Source organism: Neophocaena asiaeorientalis, unplaced genomic scaffold (genome assembly GCF_003031525.2).
Source record: "Neophocaena asiaeorientalis asiaeorientalis breed wild unplaced genomic scaffold, Neophocaena_asiaeorientalis_V1.1 scaffold26, whole genome shotgun sequence".
NCBI classification, from domain to species: Eukaryota; Metazoa; Chordata; class Mammalia; order Artiodactyla; family Phocoenidae; genus Neophocaena; species Neophocaena asiaeorientalis.
In genome coordinates, this window is record NW_020173108.1 from 300,524 (window position 1) to 317,295 (window position 16,772).

A 16,772-nucleotide genomic window follows, 5' to 3' on the forward strand; every position below is an offset into this window, starting at 1 on the left:
AGCACATTTCTGCTCTGAAGGGAAGAGCCAGTAGTGAAGAGAGAAGGGTAGAGAAGAAAAGCAAGGATAGGATTCAGAATAGCAATGAATCTTTGATAGGAAGGATGCTTCCTTGATAATAACAAGAGAGAACAAGAGAATGATGAAAGACTTTTGTCTGGTTCTATTTTTTTTTTAATGACATAAGATGATGTCATCAGTTAAGAGTGAGGATGAAAGAAGAGATGTGGGAAATTTGAAAAGAAAACTTATAAAATCTTGGGTCCAAAGAAGCCCAATAAAGAAACATAGCAGGGAGGGCAGAGATTCTGGAAAAGCTGAGCGAGGAGTTTGGTAAGTCCTCTTCCCAAAAAGCAGTAATGAAACTGGAAAAAGTTGTCAAAAACAACCATTTAAAGATACTGGAAACTAATCAAATACATACAACACATAGAGAAGTATTTATTCAAGAAAAACTACTGAATCTCTGGTAAAAAGTGAGCATCTGGCATTTTGGCCAGGGGGTACTCCTAACCCAACCTCTGCCCTCTGTGGCCCATTTGTCCTATCAGGGACAGCAGCCTGTGAGGACAAAGAACTCTGTGGCCTGGCCAGAGGGGGCTGACTTTAATAAGAACTCCATGCCCATAAATCCAGAGAAAACTATAATTCGAAAAGATACATGCACAAAAAAAAAAAAAAGAAGTGAAGTCGGTCAGAAACAGAAAGATAAATACCACATAATATCACTTAAATGTGGAATCTAAAATATGGCATAAATGAACTTATCTACGAAACAGAAACAGACTCACAGACGTAGAGAACAGACTTGTGGTTGCCAAGAGGGAGGTGAGGTAGGGATTGGGACTTTGGGATTAGGGGATGCAAACTACTATACAGAGAATGGATAAACAACAAGGTCCTCAATCTATATTCAATATCATGTGATAAACCATATGAAAAATAATGTATATAAATGAATACTTGAATCACTTTGCTGTACAGTAGAAATTAACACATTGTAAATCAACTATACTTCAATTAAAAAAACAACAACAACAACGAATTCCATGCCCAGCAGCATTGTCAAAAACAAGAGTTCTCAGCAGCAAACAATTAGGGAAGGTTAACATTTCAACTAGCCTGAGGCTGAGATACAGATTGGAACAAGGGCAGACCAGCCAGAAATTTAACCAGATCCAGGAACAAGACAACTAAAGAAGGCCTTGCTAATCAAGAATCATATACCCAGCAAAAGTAAAACTATGCTTTAAAAATGAAGATGAAATAAAGATATTCCAATATAAACAGAGTACATAATAAACATCTGTTGAATGAATCAATGACTGCAAAAGGCAATGTGAAACAAGGTGATATAAATGCCCTTCTTTACCCTGAAGCATGCAAAAATTACAAATGTTCTGTGACCATTTAAAAATTTGTCAGAACATTAAAAACTTTTACAGTCAGCTATAAATGTATAGGAAAATGAAAAAAAATAGTAAAAACAATACTTATTTAGTATACTGTAATTAGAAACAGTGAGAATTAAAGTGTTTTATTTCTTTGTAAGAAATTTATCAAGAGTTACTTTGAACAGTGCTGGCCTTCTTCTAACTCAGGAATCAAAGCAAGCTTCTTTTCTAATCGTTAGCAAATCGCCATACTCCTTTCTAAGTTTGTATCAGCGTCCAACTTTTTACTCTTTGCACTTTCAATGTTGTGAAATATTACCCAGAGTTCTTTTAATGTGAAGTTTTTTGCCAATTTCACTATCTCTGGGACATCTTCATCCTTTTGCCACACTTTCCTCATTTATGTTGATAAGCTGGCCTTTACTAATTGCCTCTGGCTGTACATATAAAATGTATCAAATGACAGCAATGTCAGTATTCCCAAAGTTAGCTATTTCTTCTATAACTTTACTTATATTTGATTTGAATTTCACTTCCAGTACTATCACTTTTCATTTTTCAGTTGCACTTTTATCTGTGTTAGCCAATTCCCTCTTCTGATCAGCCAGTTTTGTAAAATGTCACTTGAGTTTATTATGGGAGATAAGGAGGCAAGACAACCACATGCCTTTCTGTCTGTGTATGAACTGAATACTGAATAACAGGTACTAAATGACCAATCACTGACAGACTTTGAAAGAACTGTTGTGATTGGTCACTGATCATGATTTGTGGACTGAATAGCTAGCAGGAAAGTTTGTACTTTATGCAATTACTCATATTTAATAAATTGTGGTAACTTTAAAATTGAACAGTGTTGTTGAGGGACTGATGTTATTTAACTAAAAACTGAAATCTGTGTATATCAGGACAATGCAGGACTGCCTGGAGTATAGAAAAGGAATTAGAGTATGGATGGCACTTTGACTTCTGGCAGTCTTGATTCCTTAATTACTATCAAGCATTAAGGTGCTAATAACCAATTTATCTTTTCATCTTACTAAGAACGTTGCTTTGTTTAAAATGCAAAGATCATAATTTATAAAAGAACTGCCTTAAAACCTGGTTGAAATATGTCCAAAATATTTTAGGGTATATTTTGTGATAATGTACCCTGATAAAATGAAAATTTTCTAAACCAGTGTGGAAAAATATTTGGAAACACCAACAATTACACTTATTTTAAACAGTTTCATTTCTGTTTAACTACACAAATAATCATCTGGATAACACTTGTATTACCTTGGCAATGAAATAGTCCCAGATACTGAGCTCAGGTGGAATGAACTTCTCTTTAACTATCAGTGATTCCTGGCTTACTGGTGGTGAGGAAGAGGTCACTGAGGCAGATTCTCTGTAAGACATTTTTGATGGCCTAAAACGTTTGTTCTGTTTCTCTCCTTCTTCCACTAGTGAAGAAACTAACAAGAACAAAATAAAGTATTATAAAATAAGGACAATTTTCATTGTTCTGATTTCACCTATTTTTACGTAAGACCTAAGGTTAACTACAAGTAAGTACATACACAAAACTGAGATTATTATGATAGTAAGGTAAGAAAATAGTGGAGGAAGTGAGACAAAAATCATCTTGTATAGTGATCTTTGTTTTTATCTCATCTTGTCCCTTACTCTCTGAATGTTATCTAAATTATCTACATCTTTCTATTTTGTTTTTTAAAAATATCATGGGGCGGGGGGAAGAATACCATGGGATGTCAGTGGTAATTAAAGGCAACAACTCAGTTATGAGATTCTTCAGTAATCACTTGGCCTTTTATCTACTAAAAAACTACTACTAATTTTTCACTGAAAATATTAAAAAATTCAAACACCAAAACTACCTACTAAACTGATTCAGACTTTTAGAAATGGCTTGGAGGTAGAATTTTCTACTCAGTGGAACAACAAAGAAGAGGGAGAAAATGCAATCTTTATTGTTTTAACTTCTAAACATTTAACAGTCAATATTCTCTAAGTATTTTACCTTAGAGTATTAAGGGCATTAGCAAAGAAAAACAAGTTATACAAATCTTTAATCAATACTAAGTCATTAGATGCAAATCACCAATAGAAAATCAAGGATCTCCTGGACATAGTCATGGTCTAATAGATAGGTAAACAACCCCATACTAAGGCACACCAATATTCTTCTTTAATGGTTACAGCAAGAAGTCACTTACCTTCCAAAGGAATGCAAGTATTTGTGTTTTAATACAATTTTGTTTTATTGCTTGAAGCTACTTAGCTTGCATAAACAGCATGCTCATGCATTATATCAAGCTACAGCCAAGATGAGTCTAACAGAATAATTTAGTTACTTCAGAAAAAATGAAATAAAGATGAATAAAATTAGTATACAAAGGGATTGCTAAAAAGTGGTATGTAATCATTCAAATGACTTTAAAAAGAACCATCATATTCAATGTGTAATTTTTTCTCTCTGATCTTATAAGCAACTGATAATCAACAATCATGTTTCTAATATATCTGTTGCATACATTTATATACATTCTAAAACTTAAACAGTGGTTTTACCAAATTCTCATTGAGTAAAAAATTTAGAATATAAGGGTATTTTTTAATCTGTCAAAAAAATTAATGCTATGCTTTAAAATAAATTTATCACTTGACAAATATTACTATTCTCCTTGTTTTGTTTTTAGATTATTAGAAGGCATGTGATGTGAACACAGACATTTAGGGAAAAATAAAACTTACAGTGCTAAATTCACAGATTTTACCAAGCTTGCTATGTCATAAAAAAGCAGAGTTTTTAAAGCAAAACATAAAAAAAATTTTTAAGAGAGAAAAACATTTGCAAGTACAGTGTGTGAACCCAGATAATTGACATGAAAACAAGAAATTAACCACACTGAGGGGAAACATTTAAAATTACAGACTCAATTCCAGAAGTATAAAACTTCTTATTGAAACATTTCTGATGCACAAGGACAACAGGGGAAAAACGGCAAACAGGTTCACAGTACCGAATGTTATATTACCTGAAATGCTACAAATGAAAAGACCTTAGTGATACCTCCTAGCAAACAAGAAATGATTTGAAGCTTATCATTAGGGTAGATGCTCCCTCCTCTTTTCCCTCAAATTGCAGCAAGACCTAAGACAACTTTATGCTTATATCATGTTGGGTTCGAGTGGTCATGAAGCTGAGGGGCACCAAGAGAAACTGTGTAGCTGCTGGGTGCTTAACCATTTGTTTCTGAAAAAAGCTAATAATAAAATATCAAGAACTGTGTCACTCCTTGGATACAAACTGATTCTACTGTTCCATTATTAAGGTAGTAAATGGCTACTTTACTAGCAATAAAAGAAAAAAATCAGCATTAGGGAGAAATGAAAAGGAACTTGGATATAGATAGAGCTTATGAATTAAGGGGCATCAAGAAGTTAGAATGTAGGTAAAGAAAAACTAAGGTATGCACAGGAATAACGACAATTCTTATACCTGCAAACATTATTATGAAACACAACAAAAATTCTTAAAATATTTTGTTTTGCTTTACAATATGCAATAAAAAGCAAAAGTATGGATTTCTCACTGTTAACAGAAAAAAAAGTAGTTTTTCAAAAACTGCTATTGCTTATGATTGTCTCCTTTAAAACTTAACCATAATAGAATAATTCAGAACTCCATGAACATTCACCCACGCTATAGTTTTAATTAATTAGAAAAAATAAATCCTTCATTAACATATGTAGGAATCACAAAGTAAATTTGATTAAAAAATAAAATACTGATTTATGTACCTTAACATTTTTGTTAAGAACTCTGACCTGCTGAGTTAAAGTCTAATAAAAATCATCTACCATTTTCTTATATTACAAAGCTTAAGTCATATTTAAATTTTATGTCACTAAAAGTACATTAAGTATATAATAGACATGTAGAAAGAAAAAGAATTTAGTTCGTAAGACCATTATTGCAAAGAAAATTTAAATCAGAATTTATACCAGAACAAGGAAAACAAATGGTAACTTTTAAAATCTTCTCATAGTACTAAGTTTATGAAAACACTTTTTAAAAACAGATTTTTAAGGGTTCTAAGCATGTATTTCATCTTCAATATACAATACATTGACACTGAATAGATGAATAGGTTGTCAGGAAAATGAAGTATTCTAGACCTGTCAGTTTTCATTTGGCCATATTTAAACACTAGAAACTAAAAATATATCAATATATATAACAATTTTGGCTGAATTCAGATCAACTTTTCTAAAACACATCATTTTATTCCCTTGGTCAACAATGTATACTGAATATTATCTAATTTAATTACACTCTTAAGACATCATGATTACATTCAACAGTAATTCGAACATACAGGGCTGCTTACTTACAACCTAAAATTTATCAAGCTGCTGTGCTGCTTTAGTTGGTGTGCTTTCAGAACAACATAATAATGCCTTCAAAAACTGAGATTTCAGAACTCTGCCTTATACTGAAAGCCACCCCTGCTTGTCCCTTTGTCTTGGTTGATTTTCTGTTCTCAGATTTTGTCTCTCCAACTGTCAGTTTATCTGTCTCACAGGACTGCTACTTCTAATTACTATTACTGCCTTTACTACTTAGTATCTTCACTTCTTCCCTTTATTCTGTTTTTCTATTTTTTTCTTTTTCTACTTGTTCCTTCACAAACTAAATCAGCTTTAGAAATAGCAGACCTTTGGTTTCATCATTAAATGAGCGTACTCTTTTTTCTGGTTAGCAAACTGATGAATCATGTCATTTATGTTTTCTGTACATGCTCCTTCAGTTACATCCATGATTGATTGCATTCAGAATTGTTTCTGGGTTCTTATAGACAGATAAGCATCACATAATCTATATGTGGCTATATCCAGCCCCATCACTAAGTAAACCTCATTTTTTAAGTATCCTGTATTATTTGGCTACCATGTCCCAACGCAAGAGGTTAAACATACAGATGCAGATAATTTTTTTCACTTTGATTATTTCGGATTCAGTAAGTGGTGAGATAGAGTTGATTATATGATATTTGTAACTACAAACAGCTATATCTGAGTGGTTAAACAAAGAACAACCTGAACTTTGAGTAAGGTTGTTTATGTATCTGTGCTCAGAAATGCTCCAGGAATTGTTTAAGTTGAGGCTTGCTGACTGGTTAGTAAAAATATATTTTTAATTTTTTACAAGTATGTGGACATTCTATTTCAAGAATTTATCCCTTTATAACATGTTGTAATAACAAGATCACAGTCTTTAATCTCAGTAGACCTATAAATCGTACTCCCTCTCAGACTTTGAAATTTTTTCTAAAATGAATTCAAATACCTGAAGTTAAGTATATATTCCAACATGAGTTTCATAAGTTAGTCTTTTCTATTTTTATCCATATAAAAAATAAAGGACAGGAAATTACTCTTTAAAAATTAGAAAGGAGATGTTACAAAATTTAAAATATTGTTAAAAATTTTAAAGCCAAGATTATCACATATGGGCTAATAAAAAAACTTAAAGGCAGAAAGCATCATGAAGATTCTTTTCAGGTCAAAGGCTTGTTTCAATCTTTAAATAAATACAGTACCTATAGTTACAACATTAGAAAGTTAAGAAAAGGTAATACAATTGTTTAAAATACTTACTTTGCATGATATTATGAACACTTAGAAATCCAAAACCCTAATGGCTGGAATCATAATATGCAGAACATAAAGCAGCCTTATTTGAAATGTTTTTCCAGTCATTTCAAGCCACAGTCTGATTTATCATGATTAGCACTGACGTTTCTTTATTTCTACACATTTAAAAATATGTTAAAGTCTAAGGAATAGAAAACATCAAAATGAAGAACTTAAAGCATAATAAAAAAGCAGGGATGGTTTTCTAAAATGCTAATCATTGTTTTAAATCAAAAATATGACTTGATTAATGGAAAATTTTCAGTTTGCTAAGTGCCAAACAAAATAAAACTGGCCCACTGTACCCCAACCCCTCCAAAACAACACAAAGCAAGCTGAACTGTAAAAGCCTATTTCTAAAGCTAATATCTTGCCTGCAAGACTGGGAGGGCTATGAGAACTGATGGCTGAAAGAGCTTTGGAAAAGCCCACACATTCCATGGAGAATACCACTACCTGGTGGGGGCTAGGCATAGCAAAGTACCTTCCTGCCAAAGAAAGAAGAGAGATCTGATTTGGGATAGAACAAAAACCAATGTTACAGTATATTTCAAAACAAATGAAAATTTCAATAGTAAAAGACTTTAAATTACATTAGATAGTTCTAATCACTGGTGCATGAGTATCTTAAAGTCTGATAATTACACCAGAAACTTTATACTGCATATTTACCACAAAACTATTTGTTCATGCTTTAAGAAAATGGTCTGTAACAGAACTTTCTGTGAATGAATTAAAATGTAATTACATTTAACAAAGTTATCATTCAGATGAAAAAATAAAGCTGTAGCCTTAAAAAATAAAATAAAATAGTTTAAAAACTAACCAGGTAAAGCTTTTGAGCGTGTCTGTTCTTTGCTGGGAACATGTGCACCTCCACCAAATACAGCAGACCACATTTTTTCATTTAGAGGGTGGGCCACAATCCGAAATAGTTCGTTACTAGAATGTGTTGCCAAGCCATGGATGAAGAGACTAAGATACACTGCTGTGAGAATCTCACAGAGCAAGACTGTAAGCCCTGACTGGGCTTCCTCCCCAGAAGAATTCAAAAGTCGGATTAGAGAAGTTATTCCTAGGAGAAACAACAAACATAGCTACCATTAGCTATCATTGACAATAAATTAATAAATAATCAACATTTCCTAATTTTTGAAAAAAGTTACAGCATCAGGATTAAAATATTTTCTGCCATAGATTCATAGACTAGTAGAGGTTATTGCAGTTAATGCATAAATGTTGAGCTACTTGTTCAATTTAGACAAACGCTGGAAATCTGTAATCTGATTCAAATCTGATAGATAAAATTTCATTGCCATAACAAATGTTTTTCTATTACGACAAAAGCAAAATTATAAAAAGTGATATAACAAAATATTTGAGTTATTTTAGTATGATGATAAAGGAAAAACTAACATTACATAACTGGATAATTTGTAATAAGTGGTGAATAATAAACTGGTATCAATTCTAACAATAGTTAACAACAATGATTATCATACAGCAAACCCAAGCCAAACCTACTTTTTCCTCATCTGATTAAATTCAATAAGGCTAAGAAAAACACTCACACATATATAAATTATTTATACCTGGCCACTGAGCTGGTGATGTATTGGGAGTTATGGCTTCATCTAAGCTTCCTGTTTTCAAAGAATGTCGATGGGGAAGCAGTACTGTCTGATACACCATTCCAGTAAACTGATTTGTTTGAAATGAACTAAGAAAAAAAAATTTAAATAATAACAATCTATAATTACCTACAATAACAACGATATAATAAAACAATAATAACATACAATGATCTAAAATGAATTTCACACGTAATACTTCCATGTTTTAGATCATCTAGGGTACCTTAAATACAAAATTTTGTGTATTAGTTATACAGCTTTACACCTAAGTACTGTGCTTTATAGTCTAGTATTATAATAAAACAAAGTGTCCTTTATATTTTCTGAATTAAAACAGATATGATAGCTTTTAAATATATTTACTGTAAGACATAAAATATGTACAAATGAAAAAACTAAATCATTATTGACCACAAGTAGCAAGCTTATATATCAAAATTTAAAACAAGGTTACTGAGTTGAAAAAGTCAGTTTAGGTTCAATTTGATATTTAATGGCTATTCTACCCTACACTAGGGTAGGTTATATCAGGTATATGCACCAGATAACAGGTGTTTAATGAAACACATGGTTTCCGTCCTCATGTGATTTATAGTCTGGTGGGGGAATCAGACACAAATAATTTTATCATACTGTTTTTAAAGACAAAACCTATGCATACAGTGATATGAAAGCAAATGGGAGGAGTGATATCACACAGTTTGGGAATTCAGGGTAAGCTTCTCTAATTAAATGGCACTTTAAGCTAAAACTAAATAAACTGATCAATGGACAAAATAAATTACAGCTTGACACAAACTATGAAATAAATACGATAGAAAAATGGTACGAAAAATTTGTTAAACCCTGTCAGTAGTTCCTATATCATATGTTAAGTAAATGAATATAATATTTAAAAATAGCACACTTATTTGTTTAGATCTGTTCTAACTGGCAAGTTGTCTTAGTTCTAACAGTTTGATACATATGGAAATAGCTTCTCTTGCTTTACTTTCCATTTTCAAGATGGAAGAGTAACAAAAACCAAAAATCTCCCCTGCTAAAGTAAGCCTATGGAAATGATAAGAAAGATAAAAATATGTTGATGAAAACAAAGCCATACTCAGTAATAAGAAAGTGAACTTTTGGAGGACCAAGGTCAAAGAAATCAAGTTGAAGCTACTATGGGAATACATAACCAGAGTAGTAAGCTGAGGTGACCCCTGGGAGAATTCAAACACATAAGATAAACAGATAATCAAAAATCAACACAAAGGAATGCTGACATCACGTAAGAGAAAACAAACTCAGCGACATACCTACACCTGAGGAAGCAAAGACTTACCAGAACATCAAGGAAAGTGGTTTATACTCAGAGATGTTAAAAAAAAATAAAACTAAAAAAAAGACAGTAAGTTATTTTTTTTAAGTGGCTATTAAAATAAATAAAGAGATATTAAAATTGAAAATAGAATTTCTAAAACAAACTCAAATAGGCTAAATAAAAGATAGGACATTGCTGAAGAATGAATTAGTGTCTGGAAAATGAAGCTAGGATTTCTCCTGAAATGAAGCAAAAAATAAATAAAGAAATAATGAAAGGGATCATTTGAGAGGAAAGCTAAAAGAAAAATAAGAGGGACCCACAAGTTCCAATATCTGTCTCATATAAGGAAAGAGAAGAGAGAAGATAAAATATTCGAAGAACTAGAGTAAGGGAATTTCAAAGAACTAAAGAAAGATATAGACCCCCACACTGTCAAACAACATGTTTTGAAAGCCTAGATAAATTATCTAGGCTTTAAATTATTTAGGCTTTATTATCTTTATGTCCTAAGTGAAACCTTAGGACATAAAGAGAAAAATCATAAACATCAACTACTCTGTAAAAATTTTCTCAGTTCCAAGTCAGTCACTCCCTCCTCTGTGCTCCCTGAGATTTTACTACCTATCATCTTATAGGACATATCATTTAAGTATGATGTCATGTTACGTATCATTTATCATTTCACATGTTTGTCTCTAACTAGTGACCTTAAGGAAGGAGATCTTATTCCAGCGTATATCACAATGTCCAGCATTAGACAGTGATCAATAAAAGGCTGCTAAATAAGTTATATTGTGAAGAGTTTACTTGAGATGCATTTGCCATAAAGATATATGCTAAAATTTCAAAGATGAAAAAAAAGGACTCAACACTTCAGCCATATGCTTTTTGCATTATTTAAGGTGGACTGCAGTACACAGGATTTCTAGAGCAAGAGCATACAAATTCTCAAACCTCATCAGTTACTGCAAACATTCTTAAATTTCACAAGATATTTACCTGTAGTTATGACTACCACAAAGGCACTGATAAATACAAGCAGAAAGTGAAGCTGCTAAAGTATGCATTACATATACCTGGAAAAAAAAAAACAACAGAGTTATAACTTTGAAAAATGTAGCTTTTTTTCAAGACCTAATATAATCAGCATTTTTAAAAAGATGAAAAAACGATTTTGCCCTTATAAACTATTTCCTTTTTCTCCCTAATACTCATTTCTGTCTGAAAGGTCTTGTGACAAACAAATTAAAAACACACACACAAACAAACACACAAAACCTGAGGACTTTGGCAGAAATTATAAAACAGACACCTACTACCTAATTTGTTTTAAGGGCAAATGAGTACAGATGTTAGCTTATTCAGTAGTGCAATGAGCCATGCATTAAAAGCAAGCCCTCCAAGACTTAAACTGCTCCTTCTTCAACCAAAATATGAAGTCCAGCCTGGTAAATGACAGTTCACTTATGAACAGATCACTGAAGAATATGCTATCACACAGTCGAGTTACTACAGAAAACAATTTGAAGAGAGTGACATTTTAAAGAAAGAAGGTATGAAAGACAGCAACTGAAAGGCAAATACGTGTACTGAGGAAGACAGGGCTCCAAACATGGCATGACAAGAGAAGTAACAGAAGTAGATCTGAAGATGAGGGAGAAGCTTAATCTAGGTAAGAAAGGAGGCTAGACTATTAAAAGACCAGGTTCTTGATCTAATTATAAGGTATGATACTCTTTGTGCATATTAAAATCTAACTGCTATTTTTCCTTCAATGATCAATAGACATGTGATACGAATTAAAATCAAGGACATCATATGAATGAAGACAGCGAGGACCACATACAACAGACTACAAAAATGATAATATTTTCTAGCTTCTCCAATCAAAAGGTAGAGTCTATTTCGCCACTTACTGAATTTGGGCTGGGACTTGCTTTGTGCAAGAGGACACGGCAGAAGTGATGTGTTATTTCTGAACCGAGTTCTCTAAAGGCCTTGCAAATTCTACTTTTGCTCTTTAAACCCCTGGAACCACTATATGAAATAATCCAGGTGAAATGGTTAATTTTATGTGTACATTTAACTGGGCCAAGGGGTGCCCAGACGTTTGGTCAAACGTTATTATGGATGTGTCTGTTAGGGTAAATTTGGATGAGGTTAATATTTGAATTGGTAGACTGAGTAAAGACGATTGCCCTCCCGATTGTGAGCGGGCCTTATCCAATCAATCGAAGACCTGAATAGAACAAAAAAGCTGAGTATGAGGGAACTTCTGCCTGGCTGCACTAAGCTGGGACACTGGTCTTTTCCTACCTTGGGACTAGAACTGAAACACTGGCTCTTCTTGGGTCTCAGGCCTGCTGGAATTTGGACTGGAACTTACACTATTACCTATCCTGGTTCTCAGGCCTTTGTACTTAGACTGGACCTACACAATCTGTTTTCCTGGGTCTCCAACTCGCCAACTGAAGATCCTGAGACTTCTCGGCCTCCATAATTAAGTGAGCCAACTGCTTACAACAAGGCTCCTTCTATAAAAACACACGCACACATCCTACTGGCTCTATTTCTTTAGAGAACCCAGGCTAATACTCTAGGCTTGCCTACTGGAGGATGAGACACATCCCAAAGTCTTTGGTCATCCCAAAGTTTCCTGTCAGCCTTGCAAACAAGTCTGCCAACCACCAGAAATGTAAATAAGGCCATCCTAGGTCATCCAGAATCCAGTCAACCTGCCTGCTGACCAAAGACAAATGAAGGTATCTAGCTATCAGTCCAGTTGGCCCACAGAATCATGAGCAAAATAAATCATGGCTATTTTAAGCTATTAATGTTTCAGGGTGGCTCTTAAGCAGCAAAACCTGATACGTCAGGGTTATGCTTATTATTTGCTTATTATTAAAGTTGAATATGGAATGAAGTTTGGTTAAAATCAGCACAATCTAAACAAAATTAAATTCCTAATTGTATAATATGCAATGTGGGCATTTATTCTACTGAGCAGTATAGGAAAAAAAGTGACAAAATTAATTTATAAGGGTTAAGGTTATCCAGGAAGGTAAAACTGTAGGAGAGGCTACCACTAGACAAAAAGAAAATGGATGGCATGATATCACAGCCTGTGAGGTGGGGGAGAGAATCAAATGCAGACTATGAGGAAAAACAAAGAGATACTAGTACTTTTACATAATATTAAGTTTCTGTCTCTAAAAAAACCCCAGCTTTTTGGCTAAGTGTACTGCTGAAGATTTACTCATAAATGTGCATACACACTATTACGCTTACCAAAATGATGCTGTTAAATAAGACAAAGTAAAACTTAAAAACTGAAGTACCCTATTGGGTATAAGTAATACAAGTAAGATGAACTTGGCCTACAACCAAAAGTTTTCTTTGATCAAAACCAATATAAACTTGGCAATGAAACAATCACTATGCATAGGATGATGTTTAAAATTGTTTATAAAAAGCCTTAACACTTATCTTTTAGTTTTATCATAGTATATAGGTAAATTAAATGTCTGAAACCAAGCATACTTACTTTATTGCTTTGGATATCAGGATGGGGTGGTGAATCAAAGTTTATTATGGCATGCAGAATATCATGTGTTAGATTACTAAGGTGCAATAACGGATTGGCAACTACTGTTTTGGCACTGGCTGTACAAGCAAAGAGGAGAGGTACTGAGGTTTGTTCTGAAAGAGGGCTAGGAAATATTGGTTCTGCTGTTTCCTTAAAAAACAAAGGGAAAAAAGGTTAATCAACTATTTATAGTTATAATCCATTAAGTAATTCAGGGTCTCTTTGAAAAACTTCAGAACAATTAAAAATTAAAAGCATAACAAACTTTTACAGAGTTAGAAGGGACGATCAACCTTCCACCAATTATAAATGAAAACTGATGGGACAGTATGCTCGTATCATCATCTCACAAGGCATTCGTATAAGAATGTTTAATACGAATTAAGCAGATCACAGGGTCTGATATCAAACTGTCCTTAAACCACAATGCATTCACAACTCTAGAAATCCATAATATGAAGCACCACACAAAAAGCAGAATTCCTTAAAGCAACCATAATTAAGAAAATCAACAATTTTAACATTTTAAAACTAAAAAAGCAATCTCAAAAACTGTTTTTCATATAAGTAATATTTTGACTGGTTATCATGTAAGTTACATACCTGCTGAGATTCTTGTAAAAGCAAAATCAATTCCATTCTCACAGATGCAAGACCCCCACCATGGGATCCATGCAGTATGCAGTAACTAAGAAACATCCTCAAGAGTGACTGATATTTCAAAAGCCACTGTCTTTTTTCCTGAAAATTTTCTCTCAGTTGTTTCACTTTTGTTTGATGAAGCAAATCTTCAGCATCTTCATTTAATCCAAATGCATCTCCATTTTCACCAAATGCAGACTGTAATTCTTCAGGATCTGAACAATAGTCACAAGTTCTCTGAAGGGCTATCACCTCTTTTTCAAGCCAGTGGTACAGCTGGTATCGCAATTTTCCACCATCTATTTCATATCCAGTAGATAAAGTACGAAGTTCTACCGTGAGAATCTTTAAACATGCTCTAAATTTTAACTGAACTGCAATGATATCTTCTGATGGATTTAAAATGTCATGTTCATCTAGTGTGCTGAGAGAGTCTGTGTACTTAGAACTTGTTTCATCTATTTTTTTCCCTACTTTTCTCTGTAAAGGTTTTAGTTCTTTCATTGAAACAGGGAGATCCTCATTTTCTTCATCGTTATCACTGTCCCATTTTAATTCTAAAGAGTCATCCTGAAATACAATACTTGGTTGGCTCCAGTCAAAAGAAAGAGTGGAATTTGACTGCTTCTCTGAGGAACCCTCTGAAGAAGATCCAAAACCATTCATCAGTGACTGTGACCAATCAATAGCAGAAGACTTATCTTCCCTTGCATCCAATTTGAATGGAGAAGAAGGAGAACAGACTTTACTAGTATCCAGAAAACTAGATGTTCTACAAAAAGGTTTCGTTTTTTTGATGACTTTTGGCATCTTTGATAATACTTCCAAAGCCAACATAGGGCAGCCAGCTTTTAAATGAGCACTGGCAGTAGTAAAAAATAATCTTCTTTCACTTAAATTAATTGTTCCTGCCAGTCCACTTTTTCCTGTTAAACTCATGTGTGTGGAAAACGCATCAGATGATCCAAAATGACGTCTCAGCAAAAGAGGATGTGTCCTTAGATAATTGTAGAAATTAAAAACAGCAGGATTGCAGGCTGACATCATGACTTGATCTGAAAGTAAATTCGTTTTATGAGCCAAGAAAAATTCTTCAAGGGTTGTACTGTAGCCCTTTTTCTCTACCATGGCACCTTTATCTACCTGGTCTTCTAAGAAAAATTTAAGAGACCAAACTAATACATAGCACTGAATAGACAAGAACACAGTTGTAATGAAAGCGTTCTAACATAGTAGGAAAACAAAGATTATGCTGATTTCACATCTCTTCAGGTAACAATCTAAGACATTTTAAAACATCCAGTTACACACTCTTAGTTCTTTTTCTCCTACTTTCCTGGACACTTCATCTCAGTCAGTCTGCTTTGTTAGATCCTCCTCATCTTCTCTACTTTTAAATGCTGAGTGTCCTAGAGTTCAGTACTTGACCTCCTTTCTATCTACACTCCTTGAGTTAAATCCTACAGTCCCATGGCTTTAAATACCATCTATATGTGATAACGTGCACATCTCTATTTCTAATAGCAATTTCACCCTGTAAATCTAGAATGCTATAGCCAAAGGCCTACATTACGTTTCCATTTACATGTACATATTCTTGCCTCAAGGCCTTTTTATTTACTGTGCCCTTGGCCTAAAAACCAGATATCTGCACTGACTGATTACTCACTCATTTCAATTAGGTCTCATCTCAAAGGTCACCTTATCTGAGAAGTCTTTTCTATCTAAAGCAACACTCTCCAAACTCTGCTCCTAGCCTTCCCCCTATCACTTATCTATTGCTCAAACTAAAAACCCAGGAGTTAAACTTGACTCTCATTCCCTTCATATTCAATATCCAATTCAGTCCTATCTAGTCAACCTTAAAATTATAGTTGAAATCCAACCACTTCTATTTCCCTGTTTATCACTATTTTCTTCAAAACATTTATATTCAAACGTTGAAAACGTCTATGTTCAATAAGAAAATCCAAAGTCCTTGGTTTTCAAAGGATTTAGCTTCCTGGTGCGGGGGGGGGAATAAAAAACTGTATACATAACTCTGTCTCCCCAACTAAACCATAAAGTCTTAGACCATGTATGTCTTCAATTTGCTATGCATTATCCTTAGCACCCAACAGTGTGCTCTGAACCTGACAAACACTAATAAAACTCTTAAGCATTAACATCTTAGAAGTATAGCTTACCATCATCCTCTCTGATAGGTTGCTTTATTAATGTTTCCAGAGCACTACTATAATCTTCTAAAATCCAATATGCCATACTCCGAAGAAAAGGATCATAATGCATATTTATATTCAACAAATTGAGTTCATTGACAGGAGAATCAATTCCCAAAACTTTTTTACGTAAAATAGATTTATATGTTGCAGATGTATCAAATTCAGACTCATAGAGTCTTGCTATTACAAAAGCCAACTGAATGTCATTCAGTTTCTCAAGACATACCTTCAAAAACAAGAAATATTGTTTATAAATAAGGTGTCTTTCATTTTAAGGTAAAC

General features: G+C 33.5%; 1 protein-coding gene across 5 annotated transcripts in view; it reads right to left on the reverse strand.

Annotated features, from left to right (window-relative positions):
• Positions 1 to 16,772, reverse strand: part of DMXL1 (Dmx like 1) — a 127,572-nt gene that overhangs the window by 55,383 nt on the left and 55,417 nt on the right. For all 5 annotated transcript variants that reach the window (XM_024743340.1, XM_024743339.1, XM_024743337.1 and 2 more), the window contains exons 23-29: positions 16,455 to 16,716; positions 14,230 to 15,323; positions 13,585 to 13,776; positions 11,040 to 11,116; positions 8,693 to 8,820; positions 7,927 to 8,175; positions 2,676 to 2,854 (exon numbers count right to left, since the gene is read on the reverse strand). In XM_024743340.1, the coding sequence (XP_024599108.1) occupies positions 2,676 to 2,854; positions 7,927 to 8,175; positions 8,693 to 8,820; positions 11,040 to 11,116; positions 13,585 to 13,776; positions 14,230 to 15,323; positions 16,455 to 16,716 (2,181 nt within the window). The remainder of the gene's footprint in view (positions 1 to 2,675; positions 2,855 to 7,926; positions 8,176 to 8,692; positions 8,821 to 11,039; positions 11,117 to 13,584; positions 13,777 to 14,229; positions 15,324 to 16,454; positions 16,717 to 16,772) is intronic.